This window comes from Salmo salar, chromosome 15, assembly GCF_965601325.2.
Source record: "Salmo salar chromosome 15, fSalSal1, whole genome shotgun sequence".
Classification (NCBI taxonomy): domain Eukaryota; kingdom Metazoa; phylum Chordata; class Actinopteri; order Salmoniformes; family Salmonidae; genus Salmo; species Salmo salar.
Genome location: NC_138305.1, coordinates 100,075,082 through 100,100,732, shown reverse-complemented (window position 1 = coordinate 100,100,732; position 25,651 = coordinate 100,075,082). Strand labels below are relative to the sequence as shown.

At 44.7% G+C, this 25,651-nt stretch overlaps 1 protein-coding gene across 2 annotated transcripts in view; it reads left to right on the top strand.

The window, feature by feature from the left end:
- Positions 1–23,695, top strand: part of LOC106592553 (zinc finger protein 385A) — a 462,236-nt gene extending 438,541 nt beyond the window's left edge. For both annotated transcript variants that reach the window (XM_045696335.2, XM_045696336.2), the window contains 5 exons: positions 850–1,033; positions 5,776–6,135; positions 17,420–17,589; positions 18,226–18,318; positions 18,659–23,695. In XM_045696335.2, the coding sequence (XP_045552291.1) occupies positions 850–1,033; positions 5,776–6,135; positions 17,420–17,589; positions 18,226–18,318; positions 18,659–18,931 (1,080 nt within the window). In that variant the 3' untranslated portion in view covers positions 18,932–23,695. The remainder of the gene's footprint in view (positions 1–849; positions 1,034–5,775; positions 6,136–17,419; positions 17,590–18,225; positions 18,319–18,658) is intronic.
- Positions 23,696–25,651: the final 1,956 nt, after the last annotated feature.

Below are 25,651 nucleotides of genomic sequence, written 5' to 3'. Positions count from 1 at the left end.
GGGGCTCTGTGTGATGTGTTTGTGTTTGTGAACAGAGCCCCAGGACCAGCTTGCTTAGGGGACTCTTCTCCAGGTTCAAAATGGTTGTCCCATTTTGTGAATTCTTGGATGGTGAGCAGACCCCAGACCTCACAACCATAAAGGGCAATGGGTTCTATAACTGATTCAAGTATTTTTAGCCAGATCCTAATTGGTATGTCAAATTCTATGTTCCTTTTGATGGCATAGAATGCCCTTCTTGCCTTGTCTCTCAGATCGTTCACAGCTTTGTGGAAGTTACCTGTGGCGCTGATGTTTAGGCCAAGGTATGTATCGTTTTTTTGTGTGCTCTAGGGCAACGGTGTCTAGATGGAATTTGTATTGTGGTCCGGTGCTGGCCTGGAACACCATTATTTTGGTCTTAGTGAGATTTACTTTCAGGGCCCAGGTTTGGCAGAATCTGTGCAGAATATCTAGTTGCTGCTGTAGGCCCTCTTTGGTTGGGGACAGTAGCACCAGATCATCAGCAAACAGTAGACATTTGACTTCAGATTCTAGTAGGGTGAGGCCAGGTGCTGCAGACTTTTCTAGTGCCCTCGCCAATTCGTTGATATATATGTTGAAGAGGGTGGGGCTTATGCTGCATCCCTGTCTCACCCCACGGCCCTGTGGGAAGAAATGTGTGTATTCTTTGCCTATTTTAACCGCACACTTGTTGTTTGTGTACATGGATTTTATAATGTCACTCACTCACTCACTCACTCACTCACTCACTCACTCACTCACTCACTCACTCACTCACTCACTCACTCACTCACTCACTCACTCACTCACTCACTCACTCTCTCTTTCTCTCCTCTCTCTCTCCAGAGCCAGGCAGAAGCCCACTACAAAGGCAACCGCCATGCACGAAGAGTCAAAGGCATCGAGACCTCCAAGAGTCGCCCCCAGGAGGGTGACAAGTTGGGCCGACCTGTCCTCCTCACCTCCTCTCCATCCCTCCCTGGTGAACCCCCTACCTCTGCCCCTGACATCAGCAACCCCTGTAACCCAGGTAATCATGGAGGAGAGAGACCTGCAATGCCTCCTAGCACTTACATGTAGGTGGCAGCTTTCTCCTTCTGGAACTTACTGGAGAAATACTAAAATAGGTAGGAAGGAAGGACTGGGTTCTGAACAGATAGTTCAAGGCTTCTGCTCTTTTCTATAACCTGTAGGGAACACAACATGGTCTATACTTGGCATGTAGGTTTCTCACTTATGGGTGGCACAAATTATGATATGGGGGAGGGGAATGGGCAGAGTATATGCAAATTAAATACGGAGTATTTACTCTTTAAAAAAGTGTAGTGTTTTTACGGTCTGTAGTGTTTTGCAGACATTACTGTAGTGTTTTTTTTACCATAATACTGTAGTATTCACTGTAGTATTTTCTACATGAACTGACCACTATATGCTGAGGGATATATGAATAGCTCTTCACAAATATGAAGGAATAACAATCCCATAGGTTTTCAAGTATTTTGTTCTGGTCCTCTATGGCTCCTGTCTCTGTGTTTTATCTGACCTTGGCTAAAGGCCGTAGTCTGCTCCTCTCACATTCCCACCAGAACAGCAGTGTCAGCACCACCGACTCAGGCCCAGATCTCTTCTGTCATTGCTGTCCCACTGACCCTGAAATGACAAATATGCCGGAGAGAAGCTGAGACTCACTAAGGACTTCGAAACAGGAGCTATATTTGGCTCTACATTCTTGCAGAACCTAGTTTCAAGTTTAAATACTTTACAAATACATTCCTTCCTTTCTCCCTTGAAGTAACCACTGATCTGACATGACACTAAATTGGTGAAAGCTGTGTTATGGAAACCCCTTGATTTCACCAATCATTTCAGATTAGGGATTATTTTTAGGAAGGGAACAAGGAAGGAAGTAAGGACTCATTTTGAGTAGTACAGTTCTGGAACAGGACCTTTGAACAGAGACGGCAGAGTAGCACCATCACCACGGAGACTCTAGAGTAGCACATCGCATCACGGAAAAGATTCCCTGCCAACAAGCAGGTTAATCTGGGGACAACAGCATGTGCTGTTGGACCTGAAATGATGCTCTTGAGTTCTCTGACTTCTTTGAAGGAATCTTCTGGTCCCAGATCTGTTTGTGCTTTCTTGCCAACTCCTATGTCATTCCGATCGTCATTGTCACGTGGAGTTGGCAAGACAGCACAAACAGATCTGGGACAAGGCTACCTATTTAGAGGTTGACCTCAGAGAAACAGGTGACTTATAAAAATAATGGCACCATGACTCAGCAGCTTTTCTTGGCCACTTCATTTCGGACCCCCTGGTGGTATGTTTATAATTATGAGTTGTGTTTGACTGTGCATTAGAATGTGATTTGTTATACAGTCAAAATCAACTGTGGGGTCTGGGAGGACAGAAAGGGGAAAGGGTGCTAAATGACTGGTGAGACAGAGGGAGAGAGGGAGTAGATGGAGGGAGAGAGAGAGGAATATGATGTGAGTGGAGGAGAATAAGACAGGTTAGTGTAGCTGTAGGATGACATTTATTGGTATGGAAAGATCACAGCTGATCTCAGTTTAATAGTTTCATCTAACTATCAGGTTTGAAGGTAAGACCCAAGTGCAGACGGTGTTGAAGTAACAATGTTGATTACAGCAACAGGGGCAGGCAAACGACAGGTCAAGGCAGACGGGTCGATAATCCAGAGTAGTGGGGCAAAGGTACAGGACGGCAGGCAGGCCCAGGGTCAGGTCAGGCAGAGGTCGTTAAACCAGAGTAGGGGCAAAGGTACAGGACGGCAGGCAGGCCCAGGGTCAGGTCAGGCAGAGTGGTGAGGTAGGCGGGCTCAGAGACAGGACAGGTAAGGGTCAAAACCAGGAGGGTGAGAAAAGACAGACTGGGAAAAGCAGGAGCTGAGACAAAAACACTGGTTGACTTGACAAACAAGACGAACCGGCAACAGACAAACAGAGGGGGGTGGGGACAATGTGGAGATGGGTGACACCTGGAGGGGGGTGGAGACAAGCACAAGGACAGGTGAAACAGATCAGGGCACTAATGTAATTCGGTGCTGTTGGTGTGACAGATTGGTTGTTAGAGACAGAGGGCACTGTGGAGGGTGTGGCTGTTTCTCTCCTCTCTCTTCTGCTTCAGTCTCTGCCCATCTCCTCTCCTCACCAACCAGAACTTTCCATTCCCTCACTGTCACCAGTCTCACTCCGTCTGTCTCTCCATCCCTCTGTGGATAAAAAACACTTAGGAATGAAAGAACAAGGGAAAATGTTCAATCTGGTGACGGTGGCATTTGGAAAGGTTATACTGAGTACCGAACACTGTTTACCAGACAATTTCACCATGGGAACACAGAGCAGGTGTCATCAAACAAAGCTGAAAGAATAACAGCCATTGGTAAAGACAGAGACCAGAATACATTATTCAGTGTTATAACTCCTAACCTCAAGATTGTGTCTGGCTGCCTTTCTTCTCCCCACATGTTTTTATATCTTTCTTGTGGCTTTGTCCCACCTACACCCGAGCACTAATACCATTTCCACACTACTGGGCCAAATGGAGCCGAGCCAAACTGAGCTGTACTGGGCTGGCCTGCCTATGCATTCCACCATAGCTGCTGGAACCATATTTGAAATGACAATGTGAAAATAACATATCCGAGCCAGCACAGTACAGTGTCGGGGCACCACAATAATGTAAAATGTTTATGGGGGCAGTCTGGCCGCCTCTCTGCTTCACAGGGTGATATGTAGCCTGCAGTCCTTAAGTCACACAGCGTCCTGCCTTCAACCCAGTCCAGCCCTCAGCCCAGTCCAGCCCGCAGCCCAGTCCAGCCCACAGCCCAGTCCAGCCCTCAGCCCAGTCCAGCCCTCAGCCCAGTCCAGCCCACAGCCCAGTCCAGCCCACAGCCCAGTCCAGCCCTCAGTCCTGCCCTCAGTCCAGTCCAGCCCTCAGTCCAGTCCAGCCCTCAGCCCAATCCAACCCTCAGCCCAGTCCAGCCCTCAGCCCAGTCCAGCCCTCAGCCCAGTCATACAGTATCAGAACTACTAACTGATGGTGAGGGACTTAACATGTTTTCACATCCTAACTATGTTTTCATATGTATTTTGTGTCTTTGACCCACCGCTGGAACCATAGGGTTATGTTGTCATGACAGAAGTACTGGACATTCTGAAGGGGTCTGATGGGTGTTTATTTCTCTTTCTTGTGACTTGCTCTCCACTGACCCCAGAGCTCTAAAGGGAGTAGAGAACTGACCAAAGAGCTCTAATAGGAGTAGAGAGCTGAACCCAGAGCTCTAAAAGGAGTAGATAGCTGAACCCAGAGCTCTAAAAGGAGTAGAGCTGAACCCAGACCTCTAAAAGGAGTAGAGAGCTGAACCCAGAGCTCTAAAAGGAGTAGAGCTGAACCCAGAGCTCTAAAAGGAGTAGAGAGCTGAACCCAGAGCTCTAAAAGGAGTAGAGAGCTGAACCCAGATCTCTAAAAGGAGTAGAGAGCTGAACCCAGAGCTCTAAAGGGAGTAGAGAGCTGAACCCAGAGCTCTAAAGGGAGTAGAGAGCTGAACCCAGAGCTCTAAAAGGAATAGAGAGCTGAACCCAGAGCTCTAAAGGGGACTGGAGAGCTGATCCCAGAGCTCTAAAAGGGACTAGAGAGATGAACCCACAGTTCTAAAGGGGACTGGAGAGTTGAACCCAGAGCTCTAAAAGGGACTGGAGAGCTGAACCCAGAGCTCTAAATGGAGTAGAAAACTGAACCCAAAGCTCTAAAGAGGACTGGAGAGCTGAACCCAGAGCTCTGAAAGGGACTGGTTATGAACCCAGCCAAGCTGTACTGATCTGGCCTGGTTATGCATTCACCATAGTTTCTAGAACTATGGGCTCGGCACAATAGTGTTTAAGAGGCCAGTCTGACAATCTCTGTAGCCTACAGCCCTGCAGTCACTCAATGAGCGAGGCTCTGAGAGACTTCCAGAGGGAAGGAGAGACAAAACAAGCCTGCCATGATCTAAATGTGAAAGAATGATTTTTTCCATCCAAGACTTTCTTGTGACACTGGACCCTCAGCCATTTCCCTGGTCGTTAGTGTGTGTGTGTGTGTTGTTTGTCTGAGTCAGAGGTGGGACAGAGGCCAGGCGGAGAGAGGAGAGAGGGCACCCTGCAGCATAATGAATAATGTTGAGTGTTCATTAGAACAGAGATGGTTTTCTAAACTCATGAATCATTTAGGATGGCCAGGGAGAAGAGGGCTGGAGGATTAGGGTACGCAGGGGATAAATACCACTCCTGCCTCCTCCTGTAACCACAATATCTGACCACACACAGCAGCCAGAGGAGAGGGCTGGAGGGACACAGGCTCTGTCCCTGGTTTCAGGCCTGCTTCCTCCAATCCCCATATATAATTGCTATAGTAACACTTCACAATGATAAGGTCATACTGAATACTAAAATACTTTCCCATAATGCCAGGCCAGTGTTTTGCTTTTGGAGTCCTTTACTTTAGTGCGTGATCTCAGAACCAGCCAGTGTATTGTACTTGAAGGGGCCTCTGGCTTGGCTTGGGTAAGGATGTGGTTGGTTACATGTTAAAATGAAACATTTTGACTTTGCTTCACCGCATACATACTTGCAAGACATCATCGAAAGTCTATTGTAAACACTTCATTGTTTTAGTTACACGCTTTAACTCAGAAAAACAAGTCTGTTTAGATTTTCTGCCAACACTGCATTTCATTTGACATTATATTTTTACTCTTTCCCTTTCTAGATGAACCACGCCTCTCTCTGCCACCACTGTTAAACGGGGGGCCTCTCATGGCCCCGCCTGGCCCCCTACCCCCCCTGCCTCCCCTCTCCACCCCTCCTACCCCCGACTCCCCCCTTGCCCCCTCCGTGTATCCCATGCTGACCACCCTCACCCCTTCTCCCCTTCTCCCCTCATCCTCTGACTCCCCCATGGGTTTCGACACCATCAACCCTGAGCAGAGTGGTGTTCCAGTGGCCCCTGTGACTCCCGGGGCCCCAGCTGGCCCAGAGACAGAGGAGGACAAGGCCAAGAAGCTCCTCTACTGCTCACTGTGTAAAGTGTCCGTCAACTCCCTCTCACAGCTGGAGGCTCACAACAAAGGTACATAGCTTAGTGTATGGGTGTATGGTATAGTGGCCTTCCCAGGTCATGAATCTAGGAGAGGACACTTAGTAGTCCTCGGAATAGTCAGTACTTAAAGGGCTGGTTCACTATTTTTGAAACAATTCTCAATTTCTTTATGTAAATGTCATGTTATAGAAAGGTCCAAATACTTTTTTTGTAATTTCACTTGGTTTTGAGAAACATACCCCATCCGCCATAGACTTCCTCATTGCTCGTTCTGCAGTATTGTGGCCATGGAAAACATGAACAAAGGATCCAATAACACCTAAATAAGTCATTTTAGAAACTACAAATCTCTCAGTATGGTGATGCAGGTCTTTAGATGTTGTACACCTTGATACAAATTATATACACTACATTTCAAAAGTTTGGGGTCACTTAGAAATGTCCTTGTTTTTGAAAGAAAAGGACATTTTGTTGTCCATTAAAATAACATCAATTTGATCAGAAATACAGTGTAGACATTGTTAATGTTGTAAATGACTATTGTAGATGGAAACCGCAGATTTTTTATGGAATATCTACATAGGCGTACAGAGGCCCATTATCAGCAATCTGGGTTCCGCTGGTGTACAGCAATCTTTAAGTCATACCACAGATTCTCAATTGGACTGAGGTCTGGGCTTTGACTAGGCCATTCCAAGACATTTAAATGTTTCCCCTAAACCACTCGGGTGTTGCTTTAGCAGTATGCTTAGGGTCATTGTCCTGCTGGAAGGTGAACTTCCATCCCAGTCTCAAATCTCTGGAAGACTGAAACAGGTTTCCCTCAAGAAGTTCATTGTATTTAGCGCCATCCATCATTCCTTCAATACTGACCAGTTTCTCAGTCCCTGCCGCTGAAAAACATCCCCACAGCAAGATGCTGCCACCACCATGCTTCTCTGTGGGGATGTGGTTCTCGGGGTGATGAGAGGTGTTGGGTTTGCGCCAGACATAGCATTTTCCTTGATGGCCAAAAAGCTAAATTTTAGTCTCATCTGACCAGAGTACTTTCTTCAATATGTTTGGGTAGTCTCCCCCATGCCGTTTAGCGAACACCAAACATGTTTGCTTATTTTCTTCCTGCCACTCTTCCATAAAGCCCAGCTTTGTGGGGTGTATGGCGTATAGTGGTCCTATGGACAGATACTCCAATCTCTGCTGTGGAGCTTTGCAGCTCCTTCTGGGTTATCTTTGGTCTTTTTGTTGCCTCTCTGATTAATGAATTAATGGATGTTCAAAGTCTGGGATATATTTTTTAACCCAACCCTGATCCGTACTTCTCCACAACGTTGTCCCTGACCTGTTTGGAGTGCTCCTTGGTCTTCATAGTGCAGCTTGCTTGGTGGTGCCCCTTGCTTAGTGGTGTTGCAGACTCTGGGGCCTTTCAGAACAGGTGTATATATACTGAGATCAGGTGACAGATCATGTGACACTTAGATTGCACACAGGTGGACTTCATTTATCTAACTATGTGACTTTTGAAAGTAATTGGTTGCACCAGATCTTATTTGGGGGCTTCATAGCAAAGGGGGTGAATACATATGCACGCACCACTTTTCCGTTTTTATTTTTTTGGAATGTTTTGAAATAAGTAATTTTTTAATTTCACTTCACCAATTTGGACTATTTTGTGCATTACCATTACATGAAATCCAAATAACAATCCATTTAAATTACCGTATGTAATGCAACAAAATAGGAAAAACACCAAGGGGGGGTGAATACTATTGCAAGGCACTGTAGCAGCAGAGAAATTCCTGTTAATGCTGGTTTTGTATGCTGGTCCTCTTAATGCTGGTCCTATTAATACTGCACCATTGGAGGAGTGTGTCTTTAAAAACCTGTAGAATCAGAAGGCTGTTATGAGGCCACACTTGGGTTCTAATCATATTTGTTTTCTTCCAGATACTTTGGCTGTGCTTCATTGGGCTTGTTCTTTGGCTATGCTTCACTGAGCGTGTCTGGTTCAATGGAATCAATAAAATAGTCTCAAAAGTGCCAGTCTGGCGCTCCAGGCTCAATCAAACCTTCAAAGCATTTGAAAGAAAACAAGCCCTATTTGAACCCTACATTCTCCTTAAAACTTACTCTGACACTCATCTGCTAGCCGCGGCCCGCTAGCTGTCTAGAGCACACCGAACTGTTAGCTGAAGAAGTCCATCAGCCAATGTTTTTGGGGCTACTATACCTATTTTGTCAATTGGCCTGGACCCTTTTCCTACACGGAGTCCTGCTGATCCATCACAACTGATCTGCCGACGAAACCGCACGAAGGGGCGACAACTAACTTCTACCATCGCAACGTCCCTCTAAGGCCGTTGCGAAAATATACTGCCCCCTACCCCAGAAAGGTTAAATGTGCTTTCCTCAGCAATCTTAAATAAGCATGCCCCATTAAAAAAATGTAGAACCAGGAACAAATATAGCCCTTGGTTCACTCCAGACCTGACTGCCCTTGACCAGCACAAAAAATATCCTGTGGCGTACTGCATTAGCATCGAATAGCCCCCGCAATTTGCAACTTTTCAAGGAAGTTAGGAATCAATATACACAGGCAGTTAGGAAAGCAAAGGCTGGCTTTATCAAACAGAAATTTGCATCCTGTAGCACAAACTCCAAAAAGTTCTGGGACACTGTAAAGTCCAAGGAGAATAAGAGCACCTCCTCCCAGCTGCCCACTGCACTGAGGCTAGGAAACACTGTCACCACCAATAAATCCATGATAATTGAGAAGTATTTTTCTAAGGCTGGCCATGCGTTCCACCTGGCTACCCCTACCCAGGTCAACAGCCCTGCACCCCACACAGCAACTTGCCCAAGGCACCCCCATTACTCTTTCACCCAAATCCAGATAGCTGATGTTATGGAAGAGCTGCAAAATCTGGACCCCTACAAATCAGCCGGGCTAGACAATCTGGACCCTCTATTTCTAAAATTATCCGCTGAAATTGTTGCAACCCCTATTACTAGGCTGTTCAAAATCTCTTTCGTATCGTCTGAGATCCCCAAAGATTGGAAAGCTGCTGCGGTCATCCCCCTCTTCAAAGGGGGAGACACACTACACCCAAACTGCTACAGACCTATATCTATCCTACCCTGCCTTTCTAAGCTCTTCAAAGTTAACAAACAGATCACCGACCATTTCGAATCCCACCGTAGAGATCTCCGCTATGCAATCTGGTTTCCGAGCTGGTTATGGGTGCACCTCAGCCACGCTCAAGGTCCTAAATGATATCATAACTGCCATCAAGAAGAGACAATACTGTGCAGCTGTATTCATCGACCTGACCAAGGCTTTCGACTCTGTCAATCACCACATTCTTATCGGCAGAATCAACAGCCTTGGTTTCTCAAATGACTGCCTCGCCTGGTTCACCAACTACTTCGCAGACAGAGTTCAGTGTGTCAAATCGGAGGAGCTGATGTCCGGACCTCTGGCAGTCTTTATGGGGGTGCCACAGGGTTCAATTCTCGGGCCGACTCTTTTTTCTGTATACATCAATGATGTCGCTCCTGCTGCTGGTTATTCTCTGATCCACCTATACGCAGACGACACAATTTTGTATACTTCTGGCCCGTTGGACACTGTGTTACTTCTATGGGCTACGTGGGACGCTAGCATCCCACCTGCGGGACACAGCCAGTGAAATATCAGGGCGGCAAATTCAAAAACAACAAAATGTCATAATTCAACTTTCTCAAACAATCAACTATTTTACACCATTTTAAAGATACACTTCTCCTTGATGTAACCACATTGTCCGATTTCAAAAAGGCTTTACAGCGAAAGCAAAACATTAGATTATGTTAGGAGAGTACATAGACAAAAATAATCACACAGCCATTTTCCAAGCAAGGACATGTGTCAATAAAACCCAAAACACAGCTAAATGAAGCACTAACCTTTGACGATCTTCATCAGATGACACTCCTAGGACATTATGTTACACAATACATGTATGTTTTGTTTGATAAAGCTCATATATATATCCAAAAACAGCATTTTACATTGGCGCGTGATGTTCAGAAAATGTATTCCCACCCAAACACGCCGGTGAATGTGCACACCAATTTACAAAAATACTCATCATAAACGTTGACAAAATATATAACAATTATTTAAAGAATTATAGATAGACTACTCCTGGATGCAACCGCTGTGTCAGATTTTAAAATAGCTTTACGGAGAAAGCACATTTTTCAATATTCTGAGTACATAGCTCAGCCATCACAGCAAGCTATACAGACACCCGCCAAGTTCGGGGCCACCTAAACTCAGAATTAGTATTAGAAATATTCTCTTACCTTTGCTGATCTTCGTCAGAATGCACTCCCAGGACTGCTACTTCCACAAGAAATGTTGTTTTTGTTCGAAATAATCCATATTTATGTCCAAATACCTCCATTTTGTTCGTGCGTTCAGAGCACTATCCAAAGGCATAACGTGCGAGCGCGGTACCAGAGACGAAAAGTCAAAATGTTCCATTACCATACTTAGAAGCATGTCAAACGCTGTTTAAAATCAATCTTTATGGTATTTTTTACGTAAAATTGCGATAATATTCCAACCGGACAATAACGTATTCATTCAAGGAGAAAAAGAAGGAACGGCGCGCCCGCGGGATCAAGCATATACAATCCCTTTGTTGCCAGGCAGTCCACTCAGTAACTGAGCTCCTATTATCTGCCCAGTGACAGGAGAATGCTGAAACAACTTTCTGAAGGCTTTTGACAGCCAATGGAAGGCTTAGGAAGTGCAACGTAACCCCACAGATAATGTAGTTTCGAAAGGGACTAGAAAGAAGAACTACAATTCTCAGATCCTCCACTTCCTGGTTGACTTTTTCTCAGGTTTTTGCCTGCCATATGAGTTCTATTATACTCACAGACACCATTCAAACAGTTTTAGAAACTTCAGAGTGTTTTCTATCCAAATCTACTAATAATATGCATATTCTAGTTTCTGGGCCAGAGTAGTAACCTGTTTAAATTGGGTATGTTTTTCATCCAGCCGTGAAAATACTGCCCCCTAGCCCAAACAGGTTAAATGCAAGTGAAACGAAATGCATCACTACTCTGGACGGCTCTGACTTAGAATATGTGGACAACTACAAATACCTAGGTGTCTGGTTAGACTGTAAACTCTCCTTCCAGACTCACATTAAGCATCTCCAATCCAAAATTTAGAATTGGCTTCTTATTTCGCAACAAAGCCTCCTTCACTCATGCTGCCAAACATACCCTCATAAAACTGACTATACTACTGATCCTTCACTTCGGCGATGTCATTTACAAAATAGCCTCCAACACTCTACTCAGCAAATTGGATGCAGTCTATCACAGTGCCATCCGTTTTGTCACCAAAGCCCCAAATACTACCCACCACTGCGACCTGTATGCTCTCGTTGGCTGGCCCTCACTTCATATTCGTCGCCAAACCCACTGGATCCAGGTCATCGAAAAGTCTTTGCTAGGTAAAGCCCCGCCTTATCTCAGCTCACTGGTCAACATAGCAGCACCCACCCGTAGCACACGCTCCAGCAGGTATATCTCACTGGTCACCCCCAAAGCCAATTCCTACTTTGGCCGCCTTTCCTTTCAGTTCTCTGCTGCCAATGACTGGAATGAACTGCAAAAATCACTGAAGCTGGAGACTCATATCTCCCTCACTAACTTTAAGCACCAGCTGTCAGAGCAGCTCACAGATCACTGCACCTGTACATACCCCATCTGTAAACAGCCCATCCAACTACCTCATCCCCCATACTGTTATTTATTTTATTTATTTTGCTCCTTTGCACCCCAGTATCTCTACTTGCACACTCATTTTCTGCACATCTATCACTCCAGTGTTTAATTGCTATATTGTAATTACTTCGCCACTATGGCCTATTTATTGCCTTACCTCCCTTATCCTACCTCATTTGCACACACTGTATATAGACCTTTTCTATTGTATTATTAACTGCATGTTTGTTTATTCCATGTGTAACTCTGTGTTGTTGTTTGTGTCGCACTGCTTTGCTTTATCTTGGCCAGGTCGCAGTTGTAAATGAGAACTTGTTCTCAACTAGACTACCTGGTTAAACAGAGGTGAAATAACATTAAAAAAAAATATATTTTGGGTGTGCTTCCACATGGCTGGTTTTAGAGCTCCTAAATGTCCCAACGATGCCAGTCAACTCCATTAGGCCAAAACCACCTAACCTTTAACTCAGACTCTGTGGCTTGGGGAAGCTGTTCATTTCCCCTTAACTCGCTCTGTGTTCTGGTTCATGTCAGACACATGTCACACTCAGACGCACACACACACACGAACACATGCATTCATGCACACACACCAGTCCCTGTATTACACATCACCCTTACCACGCCACAGCAGTAAGGCAGTGCTGTTAGGGGAATGGGAATGGCCTTGGACTGCCAGCCAGCCAGACATGATGATAGATCAACATGAAAAGCCTCTTAATGTATAACTAAGTATCGATCAATGGAAACATAATCAGTGACATCATTACAGTAACCTTTGGAAGGCTTTTTGTGATGGCTGTTTGATTGAGCCCTAGGAACAGGACACACAGAGATTAGTCAGGACACACAGAGATTAGGGACAGGACACACAGCAATTAGATGTTTGGTTGAGCCCTAGGGAGAGGACACACAGCAATTAGATGTTTGGTTGAGCCCTAGGGAGAGGCAACACAGAGGTTAGATGTTTTATTGAGCCCTAGGGACAGGACACACAGCAATTAGATGTATGGTTGAGCCCTAGGGACAGGACACACAGCAATTAGATGTTTGGTTGAGCCCTAGGGAGAGGACACACAGAGATTAGATGTTTTATTGAGCCCTAGGGACAGGACACACAGCAATTAGATGTTCGGTTGAGCCCTAGGGACAGGACACACAGCAATTAGATGTTTGATTGAGCCCTAGGGACAGGACACACAGCAATTAGATGTTTTATTGAGCCCTAGGGAGAGGACACACAGAGGTTAGATGTTTTATTGAGCCCTAGGGACAGGACACACAGCAATTAGATGTATGGTTGAGCCCTAGGGACAGGACACACAGCAATTAGATGTTTGGTTGAGCCCTAGGGAGAGGACACACAGAGATTAGATGTTTTATTGAGCCCTAGGGACAGGACACACAGCAATTAGATGTTCGGTTGAGCCCTAGGGACAGGACACACAGCAATTAGATGTTTGATTGAGCCCTAGGGACAGGACACACAGCAATTAGTTGTTTTATTGAGCCCTAGGGAGAGGACACACAGCAATTAGATGTTTGGTTGAGCCCTAGGGACAGGACACACAGCAATTAGATGTTTTATTGAGCCCTAGGGACAGGACACACAGCAATTAGCTGTTTGGTTGAGCCCTAGGGACAGGACACACAGCAATTAGATGTTTTATTGAGCCCTAGGGACAGGACACACAGCAATTAGATGTTTGGTTGAGCCCTAGGGACAGGACACACAGCAATTAGATGTTCGGTTGAGCCCTAGGGACAGGACACACAGCAATTAGATGTTTGGTTGAGCCCTAGGGACAGGACACACAGCAATTAGATGTTTTATTGAGCCCTAGGGACAGGACACACAGCAATTAGATGTTTGGTTGAGCCCTAGGGAGAGGACACACATAGATTAGATGTTTTATTGAGCCCTAGGGACAGGACACACAGCAATTAGATGTTTGGTTGAGCCCTAGGGACAGGACACACAGAGATTAGATGTTTTATTGAGCCCTAGGGACAGGACACAGAGAGATTAGATGTTTTATTGAGCCCTAGGGACATGACACAGAGATTAAAGGAATACAATCAGATTCCTTGTTGATTGCACTCTCTTCTGTTCTTACAGTACAAACACTAATTAATTCTGTACATCCATGAAAAAACACAAAAATCATATATGCTACACAGACAGACTGTGACAGCTACTGCATCTGTGACAGCTACTGTGCCTGAAAATTAACAGTCCAAATCAACAGACAGACAGACAGACAGACAGACAGACAGACAGACAGACAGACAGACAGACAGACAGACAGACAGACAGACAGACAGACAGACAGACAGACAGACAGACAGACAGACAGACAGACAGACAGACAGACAGACAGACAGACAGACGAAGTAAGGTTATGGATGGGTGTGTATTGAACCGTAATCATACGTTTACAAAACAGTTCCTCGCCGTGTCTCTTTTCATGTTTGGAGACATCTCCTGTCTGTTTGTGTTGTGTTTCATTGTAACTGTGAGTCAAGCAGTTCGGCACACAGGATGAGAAAACTCAGACAGGGTTCATCTATTGTCTGCCCAGAATAGAACAAAGACTGCAAAAAACTCCAAATGCACATTATTGGCCACAAGTGAAATCAGTAATTCCAGACCTCCCTCCTCCTCCTCCTTTATCCCCCTCCTCCCCCACCTCCCCGACCTCCCCCATGTTCTCCTGCTGTAACCTATTACTCACTGCTCAAAGATCAGGGATTTGGGAGAACAAGTCAAAGTAAAATGGCAACCTATGGCACCCTATTCCCTATCGAATGCACTACTTTTGACCAGAGCTCTGTTCAAAAGTAGCGCACCATACAGGAAATAGGGTGCCATTTGGGACGTATTCAAACTCTCGGTCAGACCAAGTGCAAAATGGCCTGATTGAGGTTCTGGGATCGGGGGAGGAGTGGGGACTCGGAGGGCAGGACATGACTAGAATTTTCATCCAAAAACAAAACATGAAATTAGTTAAAAAGGAACAATTTTGGCAGCAGGACATCTGTGTGTAATGCAGGAAATAAGAATCATATATTTAGACTGAGCACACTGCCCTTTCTCTAACACACTAGTTAGAAAGGAACTATTTTGGCACAACAACGTGTATGCTGTCAGTCTAATGCACACATCTTGAACAAGGAATGACACTCATATTTCAGCACATGAGAGCACAGAAAACAGACCGCTCTTTCAATCTTTGAAGACTAGAAGTCATTGAGTTTGAATGAACCTTTGTATTGTGATGTCATGAACTAATAACCTCTTGATTTGACACATTAATACTACCTTCTGAACGTCATTCAGAGGACCAGCATTAACAGGACTAGCATTAAGAGGACCAGAACTAACATTGTCAGGGCTGTCTGTGTGTGCAATGCAAACCATTTGAACAAGAGAGTAACACTTATATTCCACCATGAGGCAGCTCACAGAACATACTGCACTATGCTCTTCCATTCTTTGAAGACCAAAAGCAGTTGACCTATGCACAGAGTTGACTTCAATTTTACAGATGTCATCTAGATGTTGACTCCTTTAAGACATTATTACTACCATCCACATGACCTCTCAGAAAAGCTAACCCTAACCCAGAGCACTCATTTGGCTACCCTAAAAGAACAGAGAGAGATAGACGTCTTTCAGTTCTATGCCAATGTCAACTCTAACAGTGGAGACATGCATGTATGGTTACAGCCATAACTCCACTACTATAGACTACAGCGTTACCACATCACCGTGGCCCTCTAGTGGTTAATATACCACACTACACCTCCCCTCCTAGTCCCATTCCACTCTAGGGTGAAGTTTCCCCTAAGAATAGATCTAGGATCAGCTTCCCCTTCCCCAATCCTTACCTTAACCATTAGTGGGGGAAATGACTAACTGACTCAATATCAGCATCTTTTTTATTTATTTTTATTTTATTTTTATTTTATTTCACCTTTATTTAACCAGGTAGGCAAGTTGAGAACAAGTTCTCATTTACAATTGCGACCTGGCCAAGATAAAGCAAAGCAGTTCGACAACATACAACAACGCAGAGTTACACATGGAGTAAAACAACATACAATCAATGATACAGTAGAAAAAAATAAGACTATATACAATGTGAGCAAATGATGTGAGATAAGGGAGGTAAAGGCAAAAAAGGCCATGGTGGCAAAGTAAATAAAGTATAGCAAGTAAAACACTGGAATGGTAGATTTGTTATTTGAAGAAAGTTCAAAGTTAAAATATAAATAATATGGTGCAAAGGAGCAAAATAAATAAAATAAATAAATAAAGTAGGGGAAGAGGTAGTAGTTTGGGCTAAATTATAGATGGGCTATGTGCAGGTGCAGTGGGTTACCCCTATCTAGGAGTAACTTCACCCTACACCATCCAACTTCACTAACTGTACATGTGCTTTGTGTGCTCTACTCTGCTGCCTACCAGTGCTGACTTAGAGGAAAGTTCAGATCACAGGAGGCTGCTGAGGGGCGGACGACTCATAGTAATGGCCAGAACAGAGCTAATGGAAGGGAATCAAACCCATGGAAACCATGTTTGATGTATTTGATACCATTCGGCTCCAGCCATTACCACGAGCCCGTCCTCTCCAATTAAGGTACCACCAATCTCCTGTGGTTCAGATGGTGGTACAGTACAGAGACTTCTCTAGCAGCTAGTTAATACTCTAACAGCTAGTTAACACATCCTGATATTTGTCATTGTCATATTCCCCACCATTATGAGGAGGTAGAGCCCAGATACTCATGGTGATGAGCTGTGGCTGAACATATCAATGAGGCTGATAGATGGGGTTATTGAACAGTTCAATGAGCTGTGGCTGATAGATGGGGTTATAGAACAGTTCAATAAGCTGTGGCTGATAGATGGGGTTATAGAACAGTTCAATGATCTCCGGCTGATAGGTGTGGTTATAGAACAGTTCAATGAGCTGTGGCTGATAGATGGGGTTATAGAACAGTTCAATGAGCTGTGGCTGATAGGTGGGGTTATAGAACAGTTCAATAAGCTGTGGCTGATAGATGGGGTTATAGAACAGTTCAATGAGCTCTGGCTGATAGGTGGGGTTATAGAACAGTTCAATAAGCTGTGGCTGATAGATGGGGTTATAGAACAGTTCAATAAGCTGTGGCTGATAGATGGGGTTATAGAACAGTTCAATAAGCTGTGGCTGATAGATGGGGTTATAGAACAGTTCAATAAGCTGTGGCTGATAGATGAGGTTATATAACAGTTCAATAAGCTGTGGCTGATAGGTGGGTTATAGAACGGTTCAGCATGGTGTATACGGTTATGTTAGTTTTGTGGTGATGTCATCCTGGTCTAAAGACTGATGCTTTGTGTGTGTGTGTGTGTGTGTGTGTGTGTGTGTGTGGTGAATGAAGGACTGAATGCATTTTTATTTTGTGTCTTGACCCATCCCTCACGGGATAGTTAGACACCATTTTCTTTAAGTCAATTAAAGAAAACTTGTGTGTGTAGGTAGCAAACACAAAACTATCCTGGAGGCTCGCAGTGGGCTGGGTCCTATCAAGACGTACCCTCGGCTGGGCCCCAAACCCCCGGGGGAGATGGACCCCAACACTGAGGAACGCACCTTCCACTGTGAGATCTGCAACGTGAGGGTCAACTCTGAACTGCAACTCAAACAGGTGAGGAAGATGGTGTGTGTGTGTGTGTGTGTGTGGGGGGGATTTGCAACATGCGGGTCAACCCTGAACTGCAACTCAAACAGGTGAGAGAGGCGGGGGCCACTTACAGTAGACCCCTTTATCCAGATGACTTATCATTTTCACACAAGGCCCCTAAAGACCCCTAGAGGTGACTTCTCATTTTTACACTAGGCCCCTAAAGACCCCTAGAGGTGACTTCTCATTTTTACACTAGGCCCCTAAAGACCCCTAGAGGTGACTTCTCATTTTTACACTAGGCCCCTAAAGACCCCTAGAGGTGACTTCTCATTTTTACACTAGGCCCCTAAAGACCCCTAGAGGTGACTTCTCATTTTTACACTAGGCCCCTAAAGACCCCTAGAGGTGACCTCTCATTTTTACACTAGGCCCCTAAAGACCCCTAGAGGTGACTTCTCATTTTTACACTAGGCCCCTAAAGACCCCTAGAGGTGACTACTATTCCAAATCGACCGCCAGCACATACTCCTTATGCACTAATTGAGAAGATTGGATAGGTGAAAGAAATATGGTGCAGCCGCAGTCGCCATATGACTGTGTCAGTCCTGGATCGTCTGGCTGCTGTCTAACCCTATATATCGCTCTCCCTCCCTGCAGCACATATCTAGTCGAAGGCACCGGGACGGAGTGGCAGGGAAACCTAACCCTCTTCTCAGCCGACACAAGAAGCACAGGGTGGCTGACCTCACGGTAACCTTTCACTTCTGATCACTTACCTGACCTCTACTGTGCCAAGGCTAGTTTAACCAATGATTATCCCTTGCCAGGGCTAGCTCAAATGAACTAGTTTATCCACTGATAGTGAGGAGGCTGTTTTCTGAGTAATCAGTAGGTAGATGCATTACTAATGCCCTGAAGTTCCACTTTGGAATGTGCTGGACATAGTCTAATCAGAAGCCTCTGTGTTATGACAGATTAAAGAGGTACAAACTGAAATGGTATTTCTATATTTGTTTTGCTCTACATGTGTTCACCGTCTGCCACTATACTCTCTCTCTCCCTCACTCTCTCTCTCCCTCCCTCCCCTCAGTCCTCTCTGAACTTCTCTAAGGATCTCTCCAAATGTTTGGGGGCGGGGCTCTTGCCCAGTCCCCTGGCTGTTGCTGCAGCGATGGCCGCAGCCGCTTCCTCGAACCACCAATTGGCTCAGCTTCGTGCCGCAGCAGCATCTTCGACCCAGCACCACCCGCATCACCACCACCACCACCTATTACAGGGCCCACCTCTCAGACATGCCATCTTAAGACCCGCCCCCGGGCCCATGCGCACCTCCCATGTGCCAATCCTCTTTTCTCCTTACTGACTCCACCTCCTCCACCTCGGCCAGTCAGGAGCAGCCACTACAAAAGCACACTGTGAAGAAATAATCTACATAAACAACAAACAAAAATGTATAGGGTAAACAAACAAACCATCGTTAAACAAAGAAAAAGTTCAAACATGTAGATGAAATGAAAGGGAAGAGAGCACCTGAAAGAAGGAGATGATGTAGTCCCTCATTTTCCTTTTTCCCTGACCTAAAACTCTCCTTCCATCTCAGAGGCTTGTGACTGTGAGTGATAGACTGATGGAGAGAGAGAGAGAGAGAGAGAGAGGGCAATAGAAGGAGAGATACTCAGTATGCATTGGATGGACTGCAGTATGCTTGTTCATCTCTCACCTCTCTTTCCCCACACACTATGAGATCCATCACACTGATGGCTCTTATCAAACACACACACACACACACACACACACACACACACACACACACACACACACACACACACACACACACACACACACACACACACACACACACACACACACACACACACACACACACACACACACACACACACACACACCCCTCCACTGCAGCTAACTGTTTCAGTACAGTATGTGCTGGTATACATACTCTTTCCTCATCATTCTGGTCTCAAGTGTTCTTACTGTACTATGCACCTCCAAACCAAGAGAATAATGTCACTGCAGTATGTCAGTTCAGAGAGAATAATGTCACTGCAGTATGTCAGTTCAGAGAGAATAATGTCACTGCAGTATGTCAGTTCAGAGAGAATAATGTCACTGCAGTATGTCAGTTCAGAGAGAATAATGTCACTGCAGTATGTCAGTAACGAGAGAATAATGTCACTGCAGTATGTCAGTTCAGAGAGAATAATGTCACTGCAGTATGTCAGTACAGAGAGAATAATGTCACTGCAGTATGTCAGTTCCGAGAGAATAATGTCACTGCAGTATGTCAGTACAGAGAGAATAATGTCACTGCAGTATGTCAGTTCAGAGAGAATAATGTCACTGCAGTATGTCAGTACAGAGAGAATAATGTCACTGCAGTATGTCAGTACAGAGAGAATAATGTCACTGCAGTATGTCAGTACAGAGAGAATAATGTCACTGCAGTATGTCAGAGGTATTTGCTATAATAATAAACGTGTCTAGTCATGTATAACTGTGGCAATATTCCACGATACTGTGAATTCCTCTTCCTGCTCTTGGGGGTATAATCAAAGCGAACATTGTTCCTCATTGGTGGTGACCCCTAGGTTCTCTTCCAATTGGCCCTGGCCCTGGGTGCTTCTCCAATTGGTTAGAGATGACCCTAGGTCCTTCTCCCATTGGTTAGAGGTGACCCTAGGTCCTCCCATTGGTGGCCCTATATGTCCTTGTTAGATTATTACTGTGGGTGACAACAGGTAGTCTCTTCCCGATGTGTGAAGCGTGGAGGTCTTGGAGAAGAGAAAATGACTGCAGGGTACTGTGCCCTCCTGTCGTTCCTGTGGCAGCGCTAGGTGAGAGGAGGGCCAGCGCAGGTCAGTAGAGATATTAACCCTAGTTCACTGTGGAGGAGGCCGAGACACGCTGCTGTTTGAAAATAGACTAACAACAAAGATGTCTGCAGGGGAAATGTGTCTATAGGGATCACAGCTAACCTCTATAGGGATTGCAGCTAATCTCTATAGGGATCACAGCTAACCTCTATAGGGATCACAGCTAACCTCTAAAGGGATCACAGCTAACCTCTAAAGGGATCACAGCTAACCTCTAAAGGGATCACAGCTAACCTCTAAAGGGATCACATCTAACCTCTATAGGGATCACAGCTAACCTCTATAGGGATCACAGCTAACCTCTATAGGGATTACAGCTAACCTCTATAGGGATCACAGCTAACCTCTAAAGGGATCACAGCTAACCTCTAAAGGGATCACATCTAACCTCTATAGGGATCACATCTAACCTCTATAGGGATCACAGCTAACCTCTATAGGGATTACAGCTAACCTCTATAGGGATCACAGCTAACCTCTATAGGGATCACAGCTAACCTCTATAGGGATCACAGCTAACCTCTATAGGGATCACAGCTAACCTCTAAAGGGATCACATCTAACCTCTATAGGGATCACAGCTAACCTCTATAGGGATCACAGCTAACCTCTATAGGGATCACAGCTAACCTCTATAGGGATCACAGCTAACCTCTATAGGGATCACAGCTAACCTCTATAGGGATCACAGCTAACCTCTATAGGGATTACAGCTAACCTCTATAGGGATTACAGCTAACCTCTATAGGGATCACAGCTAACCTCTATAGGGATTACAGCTAACCTCTATAGGGATTACAGCTAACCTCTATAGGGATCACATCTAACCTCTATAGGGATCACAGCTAACCTCTATAGGGATCACAGCTAACCTCTATAGGGATCACAGCTAACCTCTATAGGGATCACAGCTAACCTCTATAGGGATTACAGCTAACCTCTATAGGGATCACAGCTAACCTCTATAGGGATCACATCTAACCTCTATAGGGATTACAGCTAACCTCTATAGGGATCACAGCTAACACTCACCACAGGGTAGAGGAGGATGAGTCACCTCAATAGGGATTACAGCTAACCCTCACCACAGGGTAGGAGAGAGAACAAACAGAGGAGGAGATGCAGCGGTAGTTCCAGCATAGCAAGGTCACACATACTGTATTTAGGGCAGAAAAACCTTGCCCAGCACCTCATTTATTTTGGATCCCCCCTTCCTGTTTTAAAACAGAAAGCCATGCAATGCATATTATTTTCCCATGACTGATCAATAGTGTTGTTTGTTTGGTTTCCTGGTTGGTTCATTTTCATAGTTACCCAATTATACAAGAAGAAACTAGTGATCTGCAAATTATGGAGAAAACAAACAATTTATATGTTTCTATCTAGGAGGGAATGGCTGCTAACTGCACTCAGGGAGAAGGGTGGAGGAGAGAAGGGTGGAGGAGAGAAGGCTGGAGGAGAGAAGGCTGGAGGAGAGAAGGGTGGAGGAGAGGAGAGAAGGCTGGAGGAGAGAAGGCTGGAGGAGAGAAGGCTGGAGGAGAGAAGGGTGGAGGAGAGAAGGCTGAGGAGAGAAGGCTGGAGGAGAGAAGGGTGGAGGAGAGAAGGCTGAGGAGAGAAGGCTGGAAGAGAGAAGGGTGGGAGAGAGAAGGGTGGATTATTTAGGAGGGGATAAGGTACTGAGTGCAGAGACTGGAACTGCGCTGCCCACCTAGGCTAACTGAACTGATGAGGAGTTGAGTGGAGAACCAGAGGAAGAGAAGCCTGCCCTGCTGAACACTGCTATAACACTATAGTACTGAGCCGTGTTCGAAAAGGCACAAAACAGAGGAAAACTCTCGGAAACAGATGAACAGGGAGGAGGTACCACCTGAATTTGCATTTGTTTTCTGTTGCAAAACGTTTTGAAACATTCTGCCCTAATGAACACAACCCTAACGAAGATGTACACTACCCTTCCATTGAGAAGCAATGTGCTCTAATGTCTTACCTTTGTTCGGATATTGCGATGCAATGAGCAATTTGAGCGGAGCGAGTTAACGTGTTATTGTTAAGCGTAAAAAATGTGTTGTACACTACAGGGATATGTACAGTTAAAATTGATTGGGTTAGGAGTTCTTCCTAATCACAGATGACCTCACCAGGTAAAACTCTGGGTCTTATAGTGCTTTCAAGACAACTGGGAACTCTGGGGAAAAATCGTGACGTCAGTGATCTTCAGGTCGGAAAGTCAGAGCTCTAGAAAGAGGCCCGAGTTCCTGACTTGGAATTCCGAGTTGGATGACAATTATTTTCCTAATTCCCAGTTATCTTGAGTGCACTGAAGTCGGAAGTCTAAGAGTTCCCAGTTTCCATTTGTTTTGAACGTGTAGCATAATGCATTTAGTCCTGGTCAGGTCACATGGTCAGGATTCACTTCCTGGCCCTATACAGTAAATGGGAAATGTGCCTGAAAATATTCCTTTTATGTTCTTCCAGAGAGGAGGATGCCTTCAGAGGGTATTATAGTAGAGAGCCCCAATACTAAATGGACCCCTAGACCCTACATCCTTTGTATGCATTTGCAGAGATCTCAGCGAATTGGACACATGTAAGTATATGGTAAAAATGCCATCTAGTCAATCAGTCGGCCAGATGGTGCTACTACCATATTGCGTATCTAGTTATCTAAGATTTCCACAAGCGCCTATGTTGAAGGGTGTAGGCGTCCACTTGGGATAGGACCAGGGAGAAGGACAATAAAGAAGCGGGGCTTAGGGACCGTCCCTTCATATTAAAGAGCCCTAATCTAATGGTAATAATGGCTGTTGTCCTATTCGCTACCCTTCTCCTAAAGTGTGCAATTGTACACTCCCTAACATGGATCTAAAAGGAATTGACTGGTGTAAGGAGCATGGTGGAAACTCGCTTGCACCAATCCAATCCTTATAAGTGCATAAGGGGGAGTGTACACTAGGTAAAGGGTACAGAATCGGAATGAAACCAATCTCTGCTTGGGGAACAGGGTACGTACATGCCAGGTAGCGAGCTGGGATTAAAGTAGTTTAGTCGTAGTTTAGTTTGGACTTTTTGTGTTTTTGTTGCATTGTTTCATTTTAGTGTGTGAGAAATATGTTTGAGTATTGAGTAATATATCCTGATATGACAGAATATATGATTATATCAATGCCATTACTTAAGAGCTGACTGAGTCAGTTTATCCAACACTTCTCTTTTGAATAAATTGATCTTAATCCTGATCTTGATCTTAAACTTGATCTTGATTTGGTGGGGATGATTTGTGGCGTACTAGGATCAGTGCTCTTGTTCCTGTTGTTGTGTATCCTATTTCCTACATGTATATAGTGCACTAAGCCCATAGGCCTCTGGTTAAAAGTAGTGCACTATATAGGGAATAGGGTGCCATTTCAGATGCAGGCTATGTAATATTGTGCGTGTTGAGACCTCTTCTCCCAATTCCCTACAAATCATATGACCAGAAAAGCCCTGGCTGGAACAGAAGTGGCCTATCACGATGCAAGAGAGAAACCTTAACACAGGCAGGGTGGCCTACCACAATAGAGGAGACAAACCTTAACCCATCCATGCAGGCTCTAACGTTAGAGATTTAAGCTTTTTCAACCTAATATCAACAAACAAACGATCCAACCGATTTGATTTAAAGTGTTTGATTTTGCCACTGTTAGATCCATAACGTAAAAATACACGTGCTCATATCATAGTCACCCCAAATGGTACATACATCCTCATTCATTATTCAACGTTAGATCTATTCATGAGACCTATTTTCTGGGCAGGTGTCCTGGTAGCTGTGTGTATGCAGTTAGCCTTATTCCATCCTTCTTATCTCCAGAGGCAGAGTGTGCATCCCAAATGGCACCCTATTCCTTATGTACTGCCCTGGGCAAAAGTAGTGCACTACATAGGGAACAGGGTGCCATTTGGAATGTATAAAAGTAGTGCACCATATAGGGAATAGGGTGCCATGTGGGATGCACAGGAAGTAGTGCACTACATAGGGAATAGGATTCCATTAGGAATGCATTAAATTAACGCACTGAGTGCCATTTGGGATGCAGTCAGAGAAAGCTATAGATATAGACACTGGTGAAACCTTTTTATGTGGAATTGCAGCAATACCCAACTCATACTGGCTACTCTTGATCATTGCAATAATACAAATCAACAAATAAAATATGTATGTGAGTTCAATATTAGAAATGTAATTTAAAATAAAAATTAACTTTATGAAAATGCTATTGTGTCTGTCGAGAGAAAGTAATGGTACCAAAAAGAATCTATGTCAATAAATCATTAAAATGACAAATGAAACCTCTGCAGCGTCCTTGTGTGACTCAGAGCAGCTACAGATTTCAAAAAACCCCTGCGCCTTTAACTTGAACTGTTTGAAAGATATCTGTATTATGGCCAATACTCCTCGGTGTATACATACTTATTGGTTGAGGTCAAAAGTAGTGCACTATACAGGGCCGGACACAGACACAGTATAGTACAATGTATTCAGACCCCTTGTCTTTTTAAAAATGTTGTTACGTTACAGCCTTATTCTACACATATTACCCCGCAATGAAAAAAGCTAAATATGTTTTTTAGAAATGTCTTCAAATGTATTAAAATCAAAAAACATAAATACCTTATTTACATAAGTATTCAGACTCCTTGCTATGTGACTCAAAATAGAGCTCAGGTGCATCCTGTCTTCATAGATTTTCCTTGAAATGTTTCTACAACTTGATTGGAGTCCACCTGTGGTGAATTCAATTGATTGGACATGATTTGGAAAGGTACACATCTGTCTATATAAGATCCCACAGTTGACAGTGCATGTCAGAGCAAATACCAAGCCATGAGGTTGAAGGAATTGTCCGTAGAGCTCCGAGACAGGATTGTGTCGAGGAACAGATCTGGGGAAGGGTACCAAAACATTTCTGCAGCATTGAAGTTCCCGAAGAACACAGTGGCCTCCATCATTCTGAAATGGAAGAAGTTTGGAAACACCAAGACTCTTCCTAGAGCTGGCCGTCCTGCCAAACTGAGCAATCGGGGGAGAAGGGCCTTGGTCAGGGAGGTGACCAAGAACCCGATGGTCACTCTGACAGAGCTCCAGAGTTTCTCTGTGGGGATGGGAGAATCTTCCAGAAGGACAACTATCTCTGCAGCACTCCACCAATCAG